Source organism: Benincasa hispida, chromosome 5 (genome assembly GCF_027475165.1).
Source record: "Benincasa hispida cultivar pf3 chromosome 5, pf3_genome.v1.1, whole genome shotgun sequence".
Classification (NCBI taxonomy): domain Eukaryota; kingdom Viridiplantae; phylum Streptophyta; class Magnoliopsida; order Cucurbitales; family Cucurbitaceae; genus Benincasa; species Benincasa hispida.
The window spans coordinates 19,907,982-19,932,034 of NC_143482.1; the positions used below are offsets into that span (position 1 = coordinate 19,907,982).

The 24,053-nt window shown below is 32.8% G+C and overlaps 1 protein-coding gene and 1 pseudogene across 1 annotated transcript; both read left to right on the forward strand.

The window, feature by feature from the left end:
- Window positions 1-11,007: 11,007 nt before the first annotated feature.
- On the forward strand, window positions 11,008-12,129 carry LOC150035959 (uncharacterized). Its single transcript, XM_090313527.1, has one exon. It carries the CDS (start codon window positions 11,008-11,010, stop codon window positions 12,127-12,129), a length of 1,122 nt encoding a protein of 373 aa, XP_090169653.1.
- A 1,024-nt stretch (window positions 12,130-13,153) lies between these two features.
- LOC150035960 (uncharacterized) lies at window positions 13,154-21,080 on the forward strand (annotated as a pseudogene).
- Window positions 21,081-24,053: the final 2,973 nt, after the last annotated feature.

Genomic DNA, 24,053 nt, shown 5'->3' on the forward strand with positions numbered 1-24,053 from the left:
GATTTGACCCAGCCGTTATTGTGAACAACTGGTGAAGAGTTAACTTACTAATCATGGTTATATCGAGTGGACATAATATATCTATAGTGAGAGGAGTTCAACTATGGGCTTTAATGGAGTGACCCATTAGTTAACGAATGAGCGTTAGATCGGTCTAATGAGTTTAGCCGATTAATCTCGGATCGTTGGAGCCTATGATCTATAGGTCCATGAGGTCCCCCTACTATCTCGAAAATGGAATAACTCTAGAGTAGTGTGATAAGTTAATTTGAAACGTTCAAATTAAAATAAAATGGAATTGAAGAAAATATATTTAAATATATGAATATGAATTTGTGTAAAAATAATTTAATATTGGATATTAAATTAATTAGAATTATTTAAATTGTTTAAATAATTATTTATTAATTTTTTTAGAATATTAATTTATGAAATTAATTTGTAACATTAATAAATTTTGATTTTAGAAATAAAATATGATTTTAAAATCAAAATAGATTTTGGAAATTGAAAAATTATACAAAATTGAAAATGAGTTTTTCATCTTGAACTAGCTTACAAGGAACCCACCTTATCCTTTAGTTTACTCCAAGCATGAGCTGCATCCCATGCAGCACATCTCTTTGCATGATAGTCTGCAATATATTGAAGAGACTGGAGTGAAGAATGGAGGATGAACCGACTGTTTTTTTATTGAAAAATTCGGATGAAGAAGGTCTTCTTCAATGTGTTGGTTCAATGAGCTTTCTCCATATTCCCTTTGATTCCAGCTTATTTTGAGTCCCACAACTCAATCTAGAGCACCAAGAGAATAGTAGGGAAGATCTTGTGGTGGTCTACACAAGGATTCAGAGGATTTTGTAGTTGAAAATGGAGATTTTGTTGGTTCGGCCAAGGTATGTTCTTAAACCCATTAAACTCTATTTTTAGCATGTTTCTTTTCAACCAAAATTAATGAATTAGAATGCTTATGGATTCTATTCCCTTCCGCTGCATGCTGGTGTTGATCCAACACCAAACACCATCCATTAGAGGGACACGTAAAGGTGTCGCAAGGCCGAGGGTAGATATCACGGTGTGGACTATTTAGGAAAAACGTGAAAGGTTTAAGTGAAGCATCTTATGCCCCAAGTACCTCCCACTGAATGTTCTACCTAGGGTTCATTAACCTAGATAATCCGACTACTGATTTTAGTCTAAGTTGTCATTTTAAACTCTGCTCATAAACAACGTTTGTCTATGAAATATGAACAAGTTCAAGTAGTCACATTTAAACACTTTAATGAACTGTCCTTAACTTGCATGCATGCATCAAATCTATCTAATTCACCTTTCAAGGTAAGTTCCCAAGTAGGGGTGTTACATTTTCGTCAACTGAAATACCCCAGCCTAGACAGAACCCACCTTAGACAAAAGGTCCCTTATAGATAGATTTGCTACACTTTAACCTTTTATTTTCCAATTTAATCCTATCAAACTGATTAAAAGATTAAAGTCTTAGGGTTGCTAATCATATTAGAACCGTGATTTTAGGTTTATGTGACCCAAGTTTTAAACACTTTAAAATCATGAATTAAACCTAAGTGAGCATGCATGTCTTTCTTATTTCTTTTAGTTATAATTTCTCTTTAACTTAAAAAAAATAACTAAAGCATTACGCACAACGAGGCGTTTATAACATTTATGAAGTAATCTATATGTCATGCTTCATGCAATGTCCGGTCATTACTATACATAACTTTTATATAACGCGTAACAACCAAGCAAACATGCTATCATTTACCCTTATACTATAACAATTATAATATAAAGATGATGCATGTCAATGCTTTTTATGCATGCATAAATATAACTCTTATATTATATGATGCATGAGCATGCTCTTACATAATTAAATCATGCTTCTCTAAATTATAATAATTACAATAAAGAGATGATGCATGAGCATTGCATAACCTAAGGTGGGATTTACTATATGTGCATACCATATGATATATAAAAACATACATCGCATGTAATAAATAAAGGATTAATGGACCGGGATGAGCCTTTAAAAAAAATGTAATGAAAAAATCCTATCTGTTACATTTTTCATTGAGCAAATCGGTTCACAGGCGAACCGAGTCTTGAACCGCCAAGAGGACTCCATCATGTAGTAAACTTCAGTAGGTAGACGATCGTTCAGCACGCACTAGACGATAGAAGCATAATTAAACGAACGCGTAGACGATGAGGCTGGGAAGCCTGATCATCTATGTGATCTCTTAGCACGACGACAGGTAAACGATTTACTTTGCATTACTAAACGATCGTTTAGTCAGTTACTAAGTGATTAAACTTGCCAACCTAAACGATCGTCTAGCGTGTGTGCGTTAAACGATACGCGAGCATCTCATCGTCTACACGTCGCGATACTCAGCGATTGCACCCGATCGTCAAAACGATATGATGAACTCTTGATCACATACCCCATCGTTTAACCAATGCATTCAAAAGCGATCGCGTAATCCATTGTCTTTACGATGCGATCAACAGCGATCGTGTATCACATCTTCTGCACCATGCGGTCAACCCTAGATCGTCTTCTTCCTCGAAAAACTGCAACGCTTGCCCAGAACTTCTTCGAATGACTCAAAAATTCAAACAAATTTTGAATACAGACTCGGTAACGATTATTAATGCCCAAAAACGCAGGGGCCTTTACAAAAAACCGCAAATGTAAAAGGATTTAAACCAAATTGAGGTTAATAATCCCAAATCCATCCATTAATCCGCACATCCACTGCAAATTTAACCATTAAATAGTGTAGAAATGCACCCATCATGAATGTAAATGTCATTTCGTTGCAACATATAAAATCGAAGTATCAGAACCTGGCTCTGATACCAATTGAAGGATCTCTTACCGAAGAGTTCCATGAGCGTGTTCGGATTGCTCCGATCTCACCATGACTGGAATACATATTATACATTCAAACACACAGTTATGCAAACAAATCTTAATTAATGGCATGCTATGTACAAGATATACTAAGGGAAAGAGTGTCATACCAGTTGAAGACAATCTTCAATCTTCGGAACTCGACGTAGCGGAACTCTCCAGAGCTCGTTGCGCCTTGTTTTTGTTTGACCGGCCTATCATTTTTTGCGATCTACCAATGCCTAGCAGCAGCATCACAACCGCAAGATCACGAACGAAATGGGGACAACACCACCAGAAAAGAGCCCGGGGTATTCTCGGAGTGAGAACCCGAAGCGTGGTCTTTGGTGAATTTGGTAGAGGAAGGAAGAAACACGAATCGTGTAGGCGATAAGAAAGTGGGAGGGAAAAAGACGCTATCGCATAGCAAAATTCTTATCGTTTAGGTGAAGTTACACGATCGTTTAGTTTTTACTAAACGATCGTTTAGGAAAAGGTATACGATCTTTTAGCAAACTCAGCACACTATACGATCGTTTAGAGAAGCTATGCGATCTTGTAGGAACTAGTATGCGATTGTTTAGGCGCGAGGTGGACGATCATTTAGGCGGAGAGGAACTATCGTATAGGCTCTCGAAATGCTTAAGCGATCTCATAGGACCAACGCATGCTCTCTTCTATATCTTTTTGGATGACGATTCAAAATGAAACAATTTCATTTTTATTTTATCGGTTACAATAACTGACTCATTGCCACTAACCCACATCCAAACGTGATTTTTGGGTTAATTATCATATAATTAACCAACTAAAATATTAATAAATATAATCATATTATATTTTCATCCTATAGATTGATATCACATATCTACTATAGTATTTTCTCCTCTACTTGATATAAATCATATTTATATCTAATTTCCTCCAAAATAATGTATCTCATACATTTAGCCAATTATATCATATATAATTAACCAGTCCAATTATATCATATATAATCGAACTTCCTCTTATCAATTTGAACATTTCAAATTAACTCAAACACTGGTTCTCGACTTTATCCAAGCTACCCAGGGGACCTAATGGACCTATGGCTCGAAGCTCCAATGGTCCGTGAATAGCTGACTAAACTCTTTAGCCACGAGATCCACCATCCGTTAACTGTCAAGCATTCCACTAAAGACCAACAGCTAAACTCTTCTTACCACAAATATATTTCTGTGTCCATCGGATATAATCAATCATGAGTACGATAACCCTTCACAGATGCTCGTAAGTACAACTGGCTCAAATTACCATTTTGTTCTTGTAGTTACATCTCACTCCTTAAGTACCACTAATTCCTCTAATGAACAATACAACATAGTCCAACTATGTGTGAACACCTCTTGGGCCAAGAAAAGGTGTATTACGCCACATCGTTCAAGCTCTGGAATCAGCCCTTAAGGGAGCTATCTATCTACTTACCCCTACTTCGGGGAAGGAGTGAGTTCCATCATGTGTAGCTAAATTCCTAGCACCCAAATAAGTCGAATCCCCAAAATAGTAGGTTTGAATCGGCGACCTGGCCACTTGTACCCATACAAATCAAAGGACCGCTCTCAATGGTCGGAGTTCCCAACTCACTCAAGATTGAGGTCATGTTACCTATGGTCATCCTAGTGAAGTGCAGTTTCTATCATGAACAATGTTATATAACGAGACGTTAAACTTCGTGTCAGGTCTTATACAAACTCTTTGTATAGGACGCCCCCCTCGTATGTCCCCAACTCGAATGATCAGGATCAGTCTATCTGTGACAAGTCACAACACTTGTGACCATTCCACAAAGCGGGACGCGTCCGTAGCGTTACCAAGATAAGGTTTCCCTCCTATATCCAACCTGGTTGATCTTCTTCGGTGATCGGTCTTTGGGCTTGTTGATCTTCTTGGATGATCGACCTTTTGGCTTGATGATCTTCTTAGATGATCGTCTTTGAGTTTGTTGATCTTCTTGGATGATCGTCTTTTGGACTTGTTTATCTTCTTGGATGATCGACTTTTGGGCTTGATGATCTTATAGAATGATCGAACTTTGGGCTTATTGATCTTTTTGGATGATCGGTCTTTAGGCTTGTTGATCTTCTTGGACGATCGGCCTTTGGCTTTATTGATCTTCTTGGATGATCAGCCTTCAGACTTGTTGATCTTCTTGGAGGATTAGTGTTCACACGAGGCTTCCGGAGAAACTTGTTTCGTGGAGTTGAACTTAAGTTGGTGTTGATGTTGATGTTAATCTGATGCGATGTGGTTTGATCTCTAGTACTTGATCCTCTGATTCTCTCTCGGTTGAATGCGTATGCTTGATGTATAGAAGCGGGGCGTATGGATGTTCTTGAGCTTTGAGTCTTGGAAGAATGCTTGAATCTTCAATGGACTTCAGTTTTCAAGCATGTTCAGAATGCTTATATCTTCAAAGGACTTCAGTCTTCAAGCGTGTTCAGAATACTTGTATCTTCAAAGGACTTCAGTTTTCAAGTGTGTTCAGAATGCTTGTATCTTCAAAGGACTTCAGTCTTCAAGCGTGTTCAGAATGCTTGTATCTTCAAAGAACTTTAGTCTTCATAATGCTTATATCTTCAAAGAACTCTAGTCTTCAAGCATGGTCAGCTTTAGGTGTCAAAGAATCTTTTTATTGTAGAGAATTCTCTCTAAGCTCTCTGGAATGCAGAATTGCTGACCTCCACAAATGAAAAGAGCTCTTCTATTTATAGGGCTCTCGAATGAGCTTCTTGGGCTTGGGCTTGGTTGATCCATGTGTCTGGCCTTTGGATCCAATTAGTTGGACTTGGGCTTGTTGGTCTATGGGTCTGACCTTTAGGCCCAATTAATCGGATTTAGGCCTGATTTGACATTTGGGTCAAATTCAACCTATTTTTAGACTTAGTTGGACTTTGACGCAAATAATAATATCAAATTGGGTCAAATTAATCTTATTTGATTAAACTATCATGCTAAAACCACATGCGCTCATCGAAATTTGTCTTTAGCTTCAATTCGGGACATATGTCAACTCATAATTAGGCCCAAATTTAATGATTTGGGATTTTGTCAATTTAGTAAATGGTGTGGCAACTTGTGATTGGTCCAAAATTTCTCATTCAACACCCCTATTTGAATATCTAATCTCTTGGGTGAATGTATACGTCTCCAATTGATCTTGGTTAGTCGGGTTGGTAAAATGTCTTCTAAAATTATGATATTTTGAGAAATTAGTTTTTATGTTTTTTTTATTAGTATAAGTTTAGTTTAATACTAATTGGTATGTATTTTTTTCTTTCTTTCTTTCTTTTTTTATTTATTTATTTTTTTTTATTTTAATTTGAGGTTAGAAGTCTGATTACACGAGAACGAACGACGAAATTTGTACACTATTCTGAAAATGGCAAAACATGTTTTTTATTATAAAAATGGCTGAAAAGAATAGATGATGTATTTTAACAACATTAATGGACAGATTTATCCTAGAAACATGATCCTATAATTAAGGTGTAATTGGCATAGAATTAAAAAATAATAAATAAATAAAACAGAAAAACATCCCCTATAAATTAGGATAAATCAAGTGATTCTTCTAGATTTGATAAAATAAATTTAAAAAATTAGATTCATAGCCATACTTATTAATTTTATAAAAATAACAAAAAATAAAAAAATAAAAAACTCAATCCACGTGATACACTTGATATAATATTGATATATACTTAATACACTACTAGTATACACATAATACACTTGATACAATGTCTCGGCCCTACTATAAGGAAGAGCGTCATTGAGGACGATGACGAGTTTAAGTAGGGGAGAATGTCTCGACCTTACTATAAGGGCAAGCATCATATACACACTTGATACACTTGATACATTATTGATACATGTTTTATTTAAGTGTTTTTTAAAAAATCATAAAAATGATTTTTTTAAAATACACTTTTTCTCTTATTATTCCAAACACGGCCAAAGTGTCAAAATAAGTATACTAAATTGAGTGTTAGTGAGCTTTAGGTTGAATCTTCCCGACCTATTGTACATTTATACTTAAAAATGAAAGAAACAATATCATTTAAAAAGCATACAAATCAATGAAAAAAATACACAACTGATATCCTTTAAACGTGGTATATTAGTTGACTGATATACCAAAAAACGTGAGATTGTTAAAAGTAAAAAATTGGAATATGGAATAAACAAAAATTTAAATCTAAAAATTTTGTCATATTTACAATTTTCCATATATTTAAGTTATGCCCATAATTATACATTTTGGATTTATCACCCATTGCAAATTCTCTTAAATCAAATCCAATCAATACGGACAATTGCATATATGAAAATGTAATACAAAATAATAGCAAAATTAGTACAATCTTGAATAATTTTAACTTTTATGAGTACCTATTATTAATTAAAATCTATCATTAATAGACCTATCAATGACTGAGGTCTATCATTTATGGACCTATCTGATAATCTTAACGTGGATTCAAGTCTATTCGTGATAGATCTATATTACTAATTTAAGTTTATAATTGATTGTTTATAAGAATGATATTATTATAATATGACATATAAGAATGATATTATTATAATACGTTTACTGTCAAGTGATTTCTTGCATTTTTTTTTTTTTACATTGTTATGAATGCACATTATCAATAAAATAAGAAATATTGTATTAATGCAAATAAGAGCGTAACTCAATTGGCATAGTATTCATACTATCGACCTAGAGGTTTGAAGTTCGATTTCTTCACCCCACATTTTAATTACAATACCTTTCAAAAAAAAAAAATATTGTATTAATGATTTTTCACTATCTTTTTTTCCATATTTGATTATTTACTACTAGATCAATTACTTATATACCTTACAAATAGGGAAAAACTGCTTTATAGATGATATTTAACATTCATTTCAATATAAGGTAGTTAATATGTCTAGAGCATGCTTGAGTTTGGTTTTAGAAACAGTAATATTAACAAAATTGATGTATTAACAAGTGATTAGTTATTATTTAAATATTTTGTTCTAGACTCTTAAAACTTATTTTTGTACCATCAAAAGTGATTTTCAACGACTAAAGAGCATGTTTGATATTAATTCTAAGAATAATTGTTTTAAGCCCAATTATTTAATTATAATTAGTTTTGTAAAATTGTTATAAAAAATGTTAATATTTGGCCTTATACTTGTATAAGTGATTTAATTTAATTAAGAGTATTTTTAAATGATTAATGATTTTTTAAAGGTAATTTTAAAATCAAGAAATTACTAAAGTATCGTTACATTTAATATTGAAAAAAATAAAGATGGAAAAAAATTAGAGAGAGAAATTTAATAGACAGCAAGAATTCAAAGATAGAGATAAAATTATGGAGATATAAAAGTCAATTTGATAGAAAATCTCAAAATAGAAATGTAAAAACAATGAATCAATAAAAATAAATAAAGTTGTATTTCGCATTTACATATATGTATATTGGTAGTGAATTAAGAAATTAGATTTTAATTTCAATAATTATTTAAAATATATTTGATATTATATATATAAATATAGACGCAATATGAGAGAAATCACTCACATAATTGATCACATAAAATTAAAAAATAATTCTCAAAATCCATGTAAAGCTCCAAATTAGTGATTTTGTTTCTATCACCCCAAATAGCCCATATCGTAATATAAGCTCGAGCCAGTTCAACGTCATTCAGACAACTAATGGTGCAATCACACAGGTGAAGTATAATATAGTAAAGCGATCAGTACTACAAAATCTACATTACTTGACATTTCTGTAGAAAAAAAACGTCAAGTAATATGATTTTGGACAAAAAAAAGTCAAGTAGAAGGGCTAAAAAAGCAGAGATTGACGAAATATTTCGGATATTTTCATGCGAACCTTTATTTGACACGATATAAGGTCTTACTTGACACATTTCACGTGTCAAGTATAAGAAGCTCTTACTTGACATTTTTTCCGTGTCAAGTAAAAGGGTTAAAAAAGCAGAGATTGACGGAATATTTCGGATATTTGATAAGCCTCCAATTATGTGGCAATATCATGAAAGAAAGAATAAATGAGAGGCGGTTGAATCGGTTAAGAAGGATGTCCAATTTCGTTTGGAGAAGTGGAGGTTTAAAAAAAGAAGGAAACGGAAAGAGAGGCCAATGAAATCTGAATATCAAGAGTGAGGAAGTGGAGCTCTCGAGAGTGGGAGTTCGGAAGTCTCTGTCGTGGGAGAAGTCATCGCAGTGTGCTGCTCATCGTCTACTTCTACTAAGCGATCGTGTAGCAGAGCTCAGCGATCATGTAGCATTTGGTAGGCAATCGTGTAGCATTTGGTAGGTCATCATATAGAAACTGGTAAGCGATTGTGTAATGTTTTGTAAGCGATCGTGTAGGTCCAGGTAAGCGATCATGGGGTGTTTATGGGCGATCATTTAGTGTTACTCAGCGATCATATAGCGTTTGATAGGCAATCGTGTAGCATTTGGTAGGCGATCTTATAGAAATTGGTAAGCGATCGTGTAATGTTCTGTAAGCGATCGTGTAGTTCCGGGTAAGCGATTGCAAAGTGTTTGTGGTCGATCGTCTAGTGTTACTCAGCGATCATGTAACAGAGCTCATCGATCGTGTAACATTTGGTAGGCGATCGTATAGCATTTGGTAGGCGATCGTATATAAACTGATAAGCGATCGTGTAATGTTTTGTAAGTAGTCGTGTAGTTCTGGGTAAGCAATCACGGGGTGTTTGTGGGCGATCGTTGAGCGTACAGTATTTTGTAAACGATCGTTTGGAGTCATTAAGCGGACATCTAGTCTCTGTTTGTCTATTATCGTTTAATAAAGAGTTCGTTCATCGTTTAATTGCTATTCCGAAAGATTGTACCAACTAGTTACGATAATAAAGATTTTCAAGAATCAGTTTCCTAACAATATTTTCACGCGAACCTTTACTTGACACATTTTCGTGTCAAGTAATATAAGGTCTTACTTGACAAGTTTCACATGTCAAGTATAAGAAACTCTTACTTGACATTTTTTTAGTGTCAAGTAAAATATAAAAAAATTACCTAATAATATTTTTTTCTTACTTTATTGAAAAGCCCTAAATTTATAATTTCATTTTCTCCATTTCTCTCTTTCCCCAAACCCTTGGCCGTCTGCATTTCTCCTAGTCACCATCGTCCACATTTCTTTAGTCCATCAGTGTTGCCATCCATGGTTGTCCGCTACTAGTGATGTCGTCCAGTGGGTCGTCCGCTGTCGATAGTGTTGTCTGGTAGGTCGTGCGCTGCCGCTGAGGTCCGCTGCTAGTGGTGTCGTCTGGTGGGTCGTCCGCTGACGGTGGTGTTGTCTGGTGGGTTGTCGGTTTGTGGTGCCGTTGGGATCGTTCGCTGTGAGTAAGTATTTTTTTAAATTAAAAAAACTGAGTTTACAACTTGAAGTTTGCATTTTTGTTATGTCTATATTTTTTTAATTGAAATGTGTATATATTTGTTATGTATATGTTTTTTTTTTAGTTTGAGGATGCAATTTGTTAGATGATGCAGTTTGGGGATGCACTTACGGATGATGTTTCTTTTTTTTTTTAGTTTAAGGATGCACTTATGGATGCAGTTTTTTTTTTAGTTTGAAGATGCAGTTTGTGATTAGTTTGTGATTGAGGATGCAGTTTTTATTTTTTATTTTTATTATGTGTATGCAGTTTGGACTTTTGAGTTTGGTTGGAGTATTGTGATTAGATTAGATTGGTTGTTTATTATTATTACTGCTGATATTTTGCTGATCTGCTTGGTTTTATGAGTTTTTGTGATTTTGTTGGAATATAATGTTTGATTATTTGGACCAAATCTTGGTGGGTTATTTAGATGTTAACTTTTCTGATCTGCTTGGTTTTTATGTCTTCAATCACCTTATGCGAATAAAGATTTTTAAGTTTTCTATAAATATCAATTCCATACAAATTTTATAAGTTTTATGAGTTATCTAATTTGAATTATTGTAATATTTTTTTTGTAGTTCCAAGATTAGCTTATTATAAGTATGGATAAATCATGGATGACAAATAGTAGATTATCTAAAAAGTTTGATTTGGGTGTAGAAAACTTCATCAAATTTGGATTTTCCAATATAAATAATACTACTATACATTGTCCTTGTTTGAAACGTGGAAATTGTCAAAGTCATAATAGCAATGATATTAGAGATCATTTATATTTTAATGTGATTGATGAAAGTTATAAGATTTGGTTTTGGCATGGTGAGGAACTTCCTAGTTCATCCTTGCATGAAAAATCCTCTGAGTGTAGGTATGAAGAGAATGATATTGGAAATATAAAAGAAATAGTTGAAATTGCTCATGAGCAATGTTCAAAAGATCCCAATAGATTTGAAAAGTTGCTTAATGATGATGAGAAGCCATTGTATGAAGGATGCAAAAAGTTCACCAAGTTGTCTACATTAGTGAAGTTATATAACTTAAAAGTTAGACATGGATGGAGTGACATTAGTTTCTCATTACTACTAAAAGCATTAAAGGATATCATACCTTCTACTAATGACCTTCCTATATCAATGTATGAAGCAAAGAAAATATTAGGTGCACTAGGAATGGAATATGAAAAGATTCATGCATGCCTTAATGATTGTTGCTTGTATCAAAAGGAATATGTCAATGCAATTGTGTGTCCTAAATGCGGTGAGTCAAGGTGGAAATATGGTAAAGACACAAATAAGAAGAAGAAAATCCCTGCCAAAATAATGTGGTATTTTCTTCCTATACCACGTTTTCAATGGATGTTTAGAAGTGTTGAATGTGTTAAAAACCTGACTTGGCATGCTAATGAGAGACAAATGGATGATAAATTACGTAACCCTACAGATTCCCCAGCTTGGAAGTTAGTTGAAACCATGTGGCCGAACTTTAGTTCAGAACCCAAGAATCTTCGTTTAGCATTGTCAGCAGATAGAATAAATCCACATAGTGATATGAGCTTTAAGTATAGTTGTTGGCCAGTTGTTATGGTCATTTATAATCTTCCTCCATGGTTGTGTATGAAAAGAAAGTTTATGATGTTATCAATACTGATTTCAAGTCCAAAACAACCAGGAGATGACATTGGGATATACTTAGAGCCATTGATTGATGATTTAAAACTTCTGTAGGAAAGTGGTGTGCAATGTTATGATGCTTATTAAGAGGAACGATCAATGATTTTCCAGCATATGGAAACCGTAGTGGATGTAGTGTCAAAGGTTATAAGACATGTCCAATTTGTGGAGATAACACAACTTCATTAAGATTGATATTCATGCAAACATTTTTCTCGATATGTATCACATCTAAGCAATGTCTAACATGGAGATGTTTCCAATAAGGGAGTTGGAAAAAAGCAGACATCCTATTCCAACAACCTTTGATACTTCCTTTTGTGATATTTCTTTTTTTCTTTTTTTTTTCCTATTTGAAAATCAAGATCTTTAGTTTTTTCAAATACAACCTCTGCAGACAAAGGTTCTGGAATACTTCCAATTTCTCTCTGACCATCAAATGATTTCTTTTGACGTCGAAAATGATGATTTTGTGCTAGAAATTTTCAATGGCCAAAGTATGCCATTTTTTCCAGGTACCCTTCTTGAAATTCCAGGAAAAACAAAAGACGGATTGAATGTTAGACGTGATTTAGCTGATTTAAAAATTCGACCAGAGCTTACACCTTTTAATGGGGATAAAAAAATCTTCCTTCCTCTGTTTGTTATACTCTTACTAGAGAAGAAAAACGTTGTGTTTTGAAGATGATATCAGAAATGAAGGTTCCTGAGGGTTACTCCTTCAATGTTAGAAATCTTATGTCAGTAAAAGATTTAAAACTCAATGGTCTTTAATCTCATGTTTCCATGTGCTCTTACAACAATTGCTCCCCATTGCCATCAGATCTGTGCTACCAAAGCATGTTTGATATGCGATAACTCGTTTGTGTATTTTTTTCAATTTTATATGTAACAAAGTCTTTGATATTATACAATTAGAGAAGCTGCAGGAAGACATTGTGATTACATTATTTTATTAGAGAAGTATTTTCCTCCCTCATTCTTCACAATAATGGTGCATCTCAAAGTTCACATTATTAGAGAAGTCAAACTTTGTGGGCCTATATATTTGTGATGGATGTATCCCTTTGAAAGGTTCATGAAAGTGATTAAAAACTCTGTGAGGAATAGGCATCGTCCAGAAGATTGTATTGCTGAAAGTTTTATATTAGAAGAAGCTGTTGAATTATGTTCGGATTTTTTATGTGGAGTAGATCCTATTGGACTTGGGTGTCAAAAGTTAAGAGACAATTCAGGCAATTCAGAAATTGGTAGACCATTGTTAAGTGGAGTTCTTTACATACTTGAACGAGATATTTTATATTAAGTTCATCGATATGTCTTAGAGAATACAATTGATGTGTAACCATATATAGAGTAAGTTATTGTGGCTTGGATCCATTTATTTCATTAAATACATGAATTTGAAAATAATTATATTTGAACATTTTTAAGGTTACAAGAGATTTGGGAACTAAATTATAATACATTTAAGGTTGCACTTTTTAAATGTAATTGGGTTGAGAATATTGGTGGCATAAAAACTGATGAGCTTGGTTTTGTGTTAGTTGACTTAAATAGAATAGGCCACAAGAATGATTCTTTCATACTAGCATCCCAAGCAAGACAAATATTTTATGTTGAGGATCCAAATGATGGTCGATGGTCTATTGTCCTTACTCCACCACAAAGAGATTTTGAGGATCAATACAATGACAATGAGCTTGGAGATACTACTCTACATTGTCAAGGAATTCCTAAAGCCATGTTAGATATTGAATCTAGAATTGATTTGGATGAGAACACTTCAACATATGTAAGAATTGATTGTGAAGGCACATGGATTCCTAAAGAGTAAATGTATGGGTGAGTTTTCACTTACTATTAATTTTTATAATTTTGTTGTATCTGACACCTAACTAAACTCTTTTCTATTTTTCAGAATAATTCTTACACCATGGAGATGGCAAGTGATGAGGACTTGCAGTTTGGTTTGGATATTGTCAATGAAAATATGTAACCGAAGCAAGATGAAATACCAAACAAAAAGAAAAGGCGAACGCGAGGACCGACTATTATGCATGAGGTAACAAAAATTTGGAGTGTAGGGGAGAAAAAATTGGTTGAATATAATGATGATAGAGTGACTATTGGAGATAATGGATATAAGTTAAAATCTTTGATAGGATCTACTGTGCATTATCATATCCTGATTACATATATATCTTGGAAGTGTGTACCAACTTAAAGGAAAAACTGTTTAATATTGTTGAGGTATGTATATTTTCCTTTGTTGATGTATTATATTAGTATTATGCTTGAAAAGTAATAATCGAGTTTTTTAAATGTTTAGGGTGCTTTCATAATTGATGGTAGAAGTAAGAAGGCTATTCTCAAAGTTGTGGGCGTTGCATCTCGTCAGTTCAAGTCTTGGTTAACGACATAGTATATTATCCCTTTTAAGGATGAACCCCAAATTTTGTTACACTCACCTTCAATGTACTCCTACATAATTGAAACATATCATTGGCAAGAGTTTGTCAAATCGAGATTATCTCCGGAGTTTGAGGTATTAAACTTTTCATTAAGAACATCAATATTTGTCACTTTCTTCTTATTTTTATTTCGAACAATTAAATTTATATAGAAAGTGAGAAATCAACAACAAGCACAAGAAAGAAGAACAAGTATAATCATCGGATGTCCAGAAGAGGTTATGCGAATCTTGCCGAGGAAATGGAATGAATATTCTTAAGTTTAACTATTTTACAAATATTTTTATATCTAACAATATGTTTATTATGCAGAAAAAATTACCTTCGTCTAACGAATGTGATTTTGGACGAGCTAATATGTGGAAAAAAGCTCGGATAAACAAAAAAATGATAGTATAACAATGGGGATGTCTAACAAGTCGTCAACCGAATAGTAAGATTACCAATGTTATGTTTGCATGAAATCATTATAATATTTTATATGTGTTATTGAATATATATAATTTCCATTTAAAATGAGATCATAAAGAATAAAGATCCACTTTCCAAAAAAAAAAAATGATTCACCGAATGATGTTTTGCCTCAAGCCTTGGGTACTCCAAAATATGGTGGATGCGTACGTGGGGTGGGTGGTTTCATTACGCATATCATTTACTTCCATACAGTGAAAAAAGGGGATACAAAAAAAAAAAAAATTGTTGATGAAAATGAAGTACTTTGTAAGCACATTAAGGAGTTGGAAGATCAAATTCAAAGCAGCCCAAGATCTGAGCATGGTAGTTGCTCCAAGAATAAAATCCGAAAGATTAAGGAAGGGAAGAAGGTGAAGGAGATGCATTAAGGTTACAACTATTAGTTATGATAATTTTTAACTTGTTAATTTGTACTTTTATATTTATATTGTAGGAGAAGGAAGTTGTTAGTACATCAACCACACATGAGGAAAAGAAGAAGGTGAAGGAGATGGAAGCTATTACTGTACAACCGATCTTGAAGTGAATTGTATTATGAGGTAAATTTACTATTAGTTACTTATAAAATTATACCTTGGTGGTTTTTGGAGAAAGTTTCAGAGAATGCGGGAAAGGATGAGGAAGTGATTGCTATTAGTGTACCACCGATCTTGAAGGTGAATTGTATAAGTCCCATGTTCTTCTATCTTATTTAGGAATGAACATTTACTCATGTTCTATCTTCATTGTGCTAGGAAAAAGTTTGAAAGACGATGCCGAAAGAGAATGAAGTTACTAGTGCACCATCCAATTTATCAATATTCTTGAAGTCTATTGTTAGGTATGCTGAAAAGGTAATGGTTAATGGGACTAGTATTTCCTTCCAACTACCTGTTAAACTCTTTGGTTTTGGCTGAAAGAGTTATGTTTTGTGAGAAGATGTGTTCGAGTTTTGTAGCATGTAAAAAGTGAAGACTTTATCAATGGTGGCTTATATCGCGTAAGTAAAAGTTATTTGTTTATGATATATTATCACTTTATTATATACTAGTAAGTTAATGTGTTCGATCTATTATTGTAGGTACCTACACTCGTTCATTGTTGATTCAAATAAAAGGTCCAAGTATATTTTTGTAGATCTATCTTTTATATCCGTGGGCCAAAATACTCGAGAAGTTAGAGCTCGGAACCTTTGTAGTAGATTAATGGCTTATGAACACGGTCATTTAGTTATTGCTCCTTATAATATTGGGTAAGTATAACTAACTCATGTTCAGAACCATATACTCATGTTCTACATTTTCCTGTTTGTTCCAGTGTACAATTGTGTTGGGATCATTGTACTTGAAAGCTTTTTCTACTCTGTTTTACCTTAATGTAATGAGCTACCTTCATGTTGCATACTAATTAGTTATGTATATTTATTTAGTGATCAATGGTCGTTAATTGTTATCAATGCGTATGATGACGTGGTGTACTATCTTGACTCATTGACAAAAAGTTCACGAGAAGATAACAAATACATAAAAAATATGTAAGCTAACTTTGCTTGAGTTTTTTTTTTCGATGTAAAGTTTATTTCATTTTGAATATTATACTATACTATTTGACGAATGTAGGGCAATGACCATTTACCAATCTCAAAAAAGTTTGCAAAGGACTCGAAAAACCACATTTTAGAAAATAGTAAAGGTAAGTATAAGAGCATTGAAAAATTAATAGAATGATGTTTACTTAATGCATTTGTATGATATGTGTATTATTATTGGCTTTGTATTGTAATGTCCTTTACAAATGGGAACTGTCGAATGTGGGTAGTACGTTATGAGATATATGCGAGAAATCGTGACTAAAGAGAAGAATATATTAATAGATGCGGTATGTCTTTAAACTACTTATATATATTGTAACATTATAGTGCAAAAATTAAATAAATATGTATATCTCACTTTCTATGTTTTATAGATTGATATGAAGAGCTCGTACTCACAACTTGAATTGGATGAACGCTTGGAATGGGCTGAATATTTAGGTCGCTATATCTTATGGACTTCCTATAAATTGTGTATGTGGCTACATGGGAATGCCCAAAACTTTTTTTTGTGTAAATGTTTTGTTCAGTCATTATAGGTTATATACTTCAAAGAAATGTGTGGTGGAGGATAGAATTTTAGTCTTGTGATTTTTGGATTACATAGCACATATAGATTGGTCTTACAATTGTGGAATTATTATATTGGGGTGGGTTGATAGAGTAATGTAAATTTTTTGAATTATCGTACTGTTGTACGATTCGTCTTGTAAATTTTGGAACCGTTCATATAGACATGAGTAATAAAAGAACGGAATTGTTTATTTTAGTATTCTCAATTGTTACATTGGATGTATTGGGCTGATATGTAGACCTGAAATATCTATGCAACTGTTTAGTTGATGGAATTGTCTTATTGGAACAAATGTAATGCAGGAAATGAGAAATGGAAATTAAATTTGAATGTTTAATTTGGAAAAAAAAGCATAGATGACATTATATATGTGTCAAGAATTAGATTACTTGACCATTATTTCGTGTTAAGATAAAAATATATTTGACAAATAAAAAATATCAAGAGTAATCACAATAATAAGTGTCAAGAATTAATATACTTGACATGTCAATAGTGTTAAGTGTATTATATTTCTTGACATGGAAATTGGGTCAAGAATTATTTCTCTTGACGTTTTTACACTATCAAATTATGACATTATACTTGACAGTCGAATAGACAACGTTTTTATTAGCATCAAGTATGCGCTCTACTTGACATTAGAAAAACGTCAAGTAATCCAATTTTTGTAGTAATGGACATTGAAAAGCGAGGATCGTCCTCAAGGATCAAACTTACAGATTTTTGTTTAGCTATTCTAGGATTGTGTCAATTTTATCTAAAGCATGAAAACTAGATGAATGAATTGGTTTTTTAAAGTAAAAGAAAGTTTAGAAAACAAACTAGATCAAAGGTCATTATTAACTTCATTAAGTCTTGTAATAGTTTTATGGAATCTTGTGTTATTGAGATGTTAAAGTCTAGAAATGAAATCTTGGTTTATTATTTTTCAACAATAAATTTTTCTCATGCAAATTTAGTTGATTACTAATTTTTTGAAACAAAAATAAGAAGCATAGTAATAAGTAGAGTCATAGACAACTTTCAATATTAACCTAGCTATTTTCATGAGAGATTTTAACAATGATTCAATACAAGTCTACATAAACATGCAATCTATCAAATTGAACAACAACCTAATATATATTGATGGCCTAATATAAGCATAAGCACAATAGTATTGAAAAAGTTCAATTCGACAATATCAATAAAAATACTATATATTAACTTAAATCCATAAATAAATTCATCAACACTCCAGAGCAAACGAGTCTACCCACACATGGTTTTCAAACATATTATCATACAATTTGGCAGGCATAAATAATAAAGAAAGTGCAAAGAACAAGAAACACTCGACTTTTTCTTGCAACAAAACTCCCTTTAAGGCTCCAAAATTTCGTTCAAGTCAGTTGGGAACCCTAGGTCTTATAAAAACAGTTTTCCAAAAATACACAATTTTTAAATAACCTGGTGCCATAAGGCAGCATTGTAGCGTATTATTTAATAGAGTAAGTTAACATGTAACAGAGTAAATTAGAATCAATAAGCACTCTAAATATACTTAATTTGAGTTTAAAACATGCTTCAAAGTAATTATTACAGAAAAGGGTTTATTGAACACAATACCTTTGATGAAACCTCTTCAACACCAGTTGAGCTCCACGTAAATGTACTTCAATCTATAAGTAGACCACCATGAAGATCTTCTCTATTATTCTCTTGCGAGGATTGTGTGATGGAAATACTAAATTGAGCTGGATTGATGAAGATATGAAGAGGGTTTGGAAGGTTTCGAATTTTGCAAAGTTCTTGAAGAAGTTCTGAATGCTTAGCTTAATAATTTAGCCCAACACTTAATTTATAAAGCTTTCATCATGAAAATTCAAAGCTTGCATGAAGGCCAACTCCTACTTTATGGATTAAGTGGAATTAGATGAATAAGGTGCTTTGAACCATAGTGGAGATTTCCAACTTTTGGAAATCTACAATTTGTATTTTCAAAATTTCTTTGTGTTTCAAATTTTGTTTTCAAAAATTGATTTATAAATCAATTTTACAAATAAACTAAAATATTTGTTTTATTAGTTTTAAAAAAATTAATTCAATTAATTAATTTTAAATAAAACTAATTAAAATATTAAATTAAAACACCAATTTCACTATAATAAATTTAATTTCATATAATTAATATTCAAATCATAATTTAAACATTAATTGATTCTCCAATTTCGTTTAATTTCGATAAAATTAAACATTTCAATTATATCGAGTACAATTAATAGAAACTCTAATCGAATTTGAACATTTCAAATTGTAAACCCTAATTTCAAATCTCATCAAGATTACTCAATTTACTAATCGAAATTATGAGCTAGTAAAGGGACCTTATGGACCTAAAGATCATGAGCTCCAATGATTTGTAATTAATTGGTTAAACTCTTTAAACCAAATTTGTTAACTATCAAGACATTCCACTATAGCTTGATAGCTGCATTCTCCTCATTGTAGATATATTTCTGTCCATTTTAATTATAATCGGTATGTCAATCTTTCACAAGTCGTTATATTTACAATTGAGTCAAAGATTATCGTATTTACCCTTGTAAATACATCTTGCTCCTTAAGCTTCCATTGATCCTGTATTAAACAATTGATTTATAGTCCACTTGATAAATCATAATTCTCTCTTCTATGAGAAGGCGGGGCCCTATTGTTCAAGACAAGGCATCAACGCTTAAGAGAATAACCCATTTGCTAACCCTAAATCGGGTAGGGGAGAATTTCATATTGCAAAGCTATGTCCCTAGCTATCTATCTGGTCTTATCCCTAAAAATGAGAGGTTTATTGAGCAGTGTTGTTAGACTACTCTCCCCTATGCAGATCAAGGGATAATTCTGAATTAACAAGAGTTCATAGTTAGCTCATGATTAAGATCAAGTTACCATAGATCATTGAGTTTGAGATGGTCAGTTTTAACAGTAAACGATTGTTATAAAGAAAAGTAAATATTTCAAGGCCCAGTCTTATGCAAACTCATTGCACAGGATGCCCACACTCACATATCTCCACATCAATGATTTTTAGATCACATCATTTGTATCAGTATAAAAATGAGCCACGTTCAATAGCCTCACCAGGATGAGGTACTCAATCTCATTCGAATACGTATAGACCATTTTGGCTACATACTAGAACAGAACCCTTTGTTATGTCGCCACATAAAGTTAAAGTATTCATGTTATAGCCATGAATTTATTTATTGGATTTTCATAAAAGGATACAATATCGATAGTAATTTATTGAATAAAATACTCAACAACATTTATATCGATAAATAGAATATGTTAACAATATTTACGAACTGCGAGTTTAGGACATTCCCAACAATCTCCCACTTGACTAACACTCTGGTTAGATTAAAGTATAAATATAAAATGTTTAGAATGTTGAGAAATGAAAAGAGAAAAATACAATAAACTAGGGCATCTAAAATATCCTTTGACATTCTCCCACTTGCCCTAGATTATGATGTTCCCATTTACCCTAGATTATGATGTTCGTAGTGCTAGTCCAACCAGGTGGCCCTTGAACGCTTTAAAAGGACTAGTAAGATTGTCTTCTGAGGCTATCTGTGTTACTATCACATCTTCTCGGTATACAATCTCTCTAATGAGATGATACTTTCTTTCGATGTGTTTTCCACGTTTGTGACTTCTAGGTTCCTTGGAATTAGCAACTACCCCATTGTTGTCACAATACAGAGTAATGAGCAAGTGCATATTCGGAAGCACTTCCAAATTTGTTAAGAACTTGCACAGCCACACTGGTTCTTTAGCTATTTCGCATAGAACTACATATTCTGCTTCCATCATGGAATCAGCTATACAACTTTGTCTAATGCTTCTCCATACTATCACTCCTCCATAAGAGTGAAAACTGATCCCGAGGTAGATTTCTTAGAATCTACGTCAGTCTGAAAATCAGAATCAGTATATCCTGTAAGGATCAAATTCTTAGGTCCATACACAAGCGTATAGTTTCTTGTTCTCTTGAGAAATTTGAGGATGTTTTGTACAACTATCCAATGACCGCGTCCTGGGTTAGAGTAGAACCTACTGACGATTCTAACTGCAAAACATATGTCAGGACGTATACATAACATAGTGTAGATCAGACTCCCAACTACCAATGCATATGGAATTCTTTTCATTTCCTTAATTTCTTGAGAGGTTTTAGGACACCATTCCTTTGATAGATGAATTCCTTGTCTAAAAGTTAACAAACTCTTTTTGGAATTTTGCATGTTATATCTTGACAACATTTTGTCAATATAAGATGCTTGAGATAGTGTTAAGGTTCTGTTCTTTCGATTTTGAAAAATCTGAATCCTAAGAACATATTGAGCATTTTCCAAACTTTTCATTTGAAACTGTGATGCTAACCATCTCTTTACGTCAGCAAGGTAACTTGTTCATTCCCAAGGAGCATGATATCGTCAACATAAAATACCAAGAATGCTATAGTTTTATTGACTATTTTCTTGTATACACAAGGCTCGCCAACATTCTGTTCAATGCTATAAAATTTGATCACAGTATCAAATCTTATATTCCAAGATCTAGAAGCTTGCTTCAACCCATAAATGGATCTCTTAAGCTTACAAACTTTTTGTTCTTGACCCTATTTAATGAACCCTTCTAGTTGAGACATAAAAATACTTTCATCAAGAAGACCATTCAAAAAAGATGTCTTGACATCCATTTGCCAATTTATAAATCATAACCCTTTCTTCCATGAGAGAGAAGGAACTTGTTGTTCAAGACAAGGCGTTAGCGCTTAAGAGAACAACCCATCTGCTAACCCTAAATTGGGTAGGAGTGAATTACATATTATAAAGTTATGTCCCCAGCTATTTATCCGGTCTTATCCCTAAAATGGGAGGTTTATTGAGCAATGTTGTTGGACTACTCTCACTTATGCAGATCAAAGGATAATTCCGAATAAACAGAAGTTCATAGTTAGCTTAGGATTAAGATCAAGTTACCCTAGGTTATTTAGTTTGAAATAGTCAGTTTTGACAGTAAACGATTGTTATAAAGAAAAATGACTATTTCGAGATCTGGTCTTATGCAAACTCACATGATGCTCCCACTGACATGTCTCCACATGAATGATTTTTGGATCACATCATTTGTATCAGTATACAGAATAGAATCTATCCAATAGTGTCACTAGGACGAGGTACCCAATCTCATCCGTATATGTATAGACCATTTTGACTACATACTAAAACTTAACCCTTTCTTATATAGCCACATAAATTTAAAGTATTCATGTTATAACCATGGATTTGTTTACTGGATTTTCATAAAATGATTCAATATCAATAGTAATTTATTGAATAAAATACTCAACAACATTTTTATTGTTAAATAGAATATGTTAACATTTATGAACTGTGAGTTTAGGATATTTTTAACATTATTGCCGCAACATTGCAGTTCTATGGGAAAAGATGCATGCGAATGAAAGCGTTGCACTGTCCAGTGCCACAGTACTCTCGCTTGACGTGTGCATCTCTCCTCAAGGTGTCGTTGCACTCTTCAAGGAAGTGCAACAACAACAAACTTACAAAATAGAACGAAAAGAACTTTAAATTAAAGGAAAATAAAGAACTTTTCAAGTGCTTTTCACCACCACAAACTTAGAAATTTGCTAGTTTCTAGCAAGGATAGAATAAGACTATAAGAAATAAATAAACGTGCTAGTGATTGAAATCTCAATATTAAGAATAACATGCTAGATCCATAAGTAGAAACATGCAAGGACATCTATTGTTTGTGGGTGCAAGTCACATTCAATTCAAAACTCAGAACTGACTTTAGACTTGATTGAGCTTTTTCAGTTTTCCCCCTATTCTTGCTCAAACATCAATCAAGCATCTATTCATTCAAGAAAGTAATGTATCAACTAAGGTGTTTGAACCATCTCATTCTAAAATGCCCTAAACTTGCATTCTTTTACCTAGGGCACTAGCTTTCACACATTCACCGGCTCGTACCAAAAATTTTTATGGGCTTCCTAACTGATTACTACAATGCTAAATTGAATCATTTTTACCCCTGTCCATGCATACACATTACATGTTTTTTACCACTGTCCATGTATACACATTACATGTTTTTTTTTTTTCAAAACTCTCTCAATTGATATTCTTTTGTTTGACTCATTCTTTTTGTGCACAAATGTCTATCTTTTTCAATTAGCAAATAAAACTCTTCTTTTCCCTTAGTATAATGTTACAAACCATCATCCAAGAAAACTCTTTAATTCAAAGTGACAACCAAATATATGAGAGACTCCAAGAGGAATTTAAATAGATCATAACTCAAGAAAATGCTATCATATTTCTATATTAGATCATCTAACATGTATATTTAAAATAAATCATAGACAATCATCATCAGAAGCATGCAAGTTTATACATTTTACTAAAACTTTTAAGCAATCTAGCCACTTAATATACAAAGAAATATCATCAATCAAAGTATCTACCTCATTAAAATCAAAATCTAATATTCTCTACTCAAGATAAGTGGTTAATACTACTTCAGCATGCTCAGATACGTCCTATCTATGTATGACATCACTCATATTACAAGTACTAAGCTCCTAAGGAGCCTTAAAAGAGCAATAAATGCTATAGAAAAGTTCGACTAATTATAGCTTTTTATTACACGCCATATGCTAGAAATGCACAGCTTTTTTTATAGCGTTTTGTAAATGCTAAAAATACAATTTTTGAATTGCACATTTCCTCTTTGTAAAATGTAAGATAGCATTTTTAAAAAAGCTATAAAAGTGTTTTTATAGCAAAAATGTATGGTTGTCATTTGTTTA